The sequence below is a fragment of the Euphorbia lathyris genome, chromosome 3, assembly GCF_963576675.1.
Source record: "Euphorbia lathyris chromosome 3, ddEupLath1.1, whole genome shotgun sequence".
Lineage (NCBI taxonomy): Eukaryota > Viridiplantae > Streptophyta > Magnoliopsida > Malpighiales > Euphorbiaceae > Euphorbia > Euphorbia lathyris.
The window spans coordinates 44,651,754-44,652,886 of record NC_088912.1 but is presented as its reverse complement, the minus strand read 5'-3'; the positions used below and the strand labels follow the sequence as shown (position 1 = coordinate 44,652,886).

The following is a 1,133-nucleotide window of genomic DNA, read 5'->3' as shown; positions in this document are numbered from 1 at the left end:
CCTAATCCGAATATTAATTATATATGATGATCAGCACCGATTATCCCAACTGTCCTTTTCATCTCTTTATCTGCTCATAGCTTTATGGTAGGACATACTAACGTCTTTATCCAGCATATAATCTTCAACCAACTATAGAAATATGTCTCATAATGTTTATTAGTAGAATGACAAAACCATGTGATTCCATCTCATTAATCTTTATATCTCACCCACATACTTTTTTCCCACTCATATATATATTAATCAACCTATTCTATAAATCTACACACCCAATTGTTCTTCTTATTAACCCTTTCTTAAGAAACAACTTTCTTTCTTTCTTGATCATATTTCTCATTTTCAAACAATATTCTAGACCAGATAAAATGGGTTTACGTTTGCCTAGCCTTGTTCGCACATCAATAAAGAAAGCTTCATCAAGAAATATGGAAGTGCCAAAAGGTTTCTTGGCAGTTTATGTTGGAGAATGCGAGAAGAAGAGATATTTGGTTCCATTATCATTCTTGAACCAACCTTCTTTTCAAGATTTACTGAATAAAGCTGAAGATGAATTCGGATTTGATCATCCAATGGGTGGTTTGACAATTCCTTGCTCACAAGATCTTTTTATCCATGTTACTTCATGCCTGGGTAGATCATAGCTTAGAAGACAGATCCTTATTTAGTGAAGATGGATGATTTTTGTTTGAGTTATTTTGAAAACTCAAATTATGTAAATATTTTTTTTATCCTTTCTTTTCAAGTTGAAGAGCTTTACAAGAAGGATATTTATGGCATAACCCCGTATATACAAGAATTTCTTTGTCATTTTCTTTGCAAGACAGAGTGATTGATATTTAGTTTATCTTTGTGGTTTAACTCATAATCATCTCAATGGATGCCCGACTTTTTTTTAACAAACTTTTTTATTAGAAACTACTGCAGTTTGTATTAAGTACGTTATTGTAGATATAGAAATGTAAATGGTAGAGACATAGTTGTTAAATCGAGATTCGCGTGACTCGAAATCTTATTTTGCGAATCCAGACTCGTGAATCGATTCGAATCATAAGATTCGGATCAAATTCAAAGTGCTATAAAAAATAAAATATTAAACCATATTTAATTTTAAATATCAGTTCAAAAATTCA

At 31.2% G+C, this 1,133-nt stretch overlaps 1 protein-coding gene across 1 annotated transcript; it reads left to right on the top strand.

Annotated features, from left to right (window-relative positions):
- The first annotated feature begins 218 nt into the window (after nt 1-218).
- Nucleotides 219-810, top strand: LOC136222465 (auxin-induced protein 15A-like). The gene has a single exon (XM_066010245.1). The coding sequence runs from the start codon at nt 369-371 to the stop codon at nt 642-644; it is 276 nt and encodes a 91-aa protein (XP_065866317.1). The 5' UTR covers nt 219-368; the 3' UTR covers nt 645-810.
- Nucleotides 811-1,133: the final 323 nt, after the last annotated feature.

Coding starts and splice junctions, on each gene's coding strand:
- LOC136222465 (XM_066010245.1), top strand. CDS start 369: ATGGGTTTACGTTTGCCTAGCCTTGTTCGCACATCAATAAAGAAAGCT.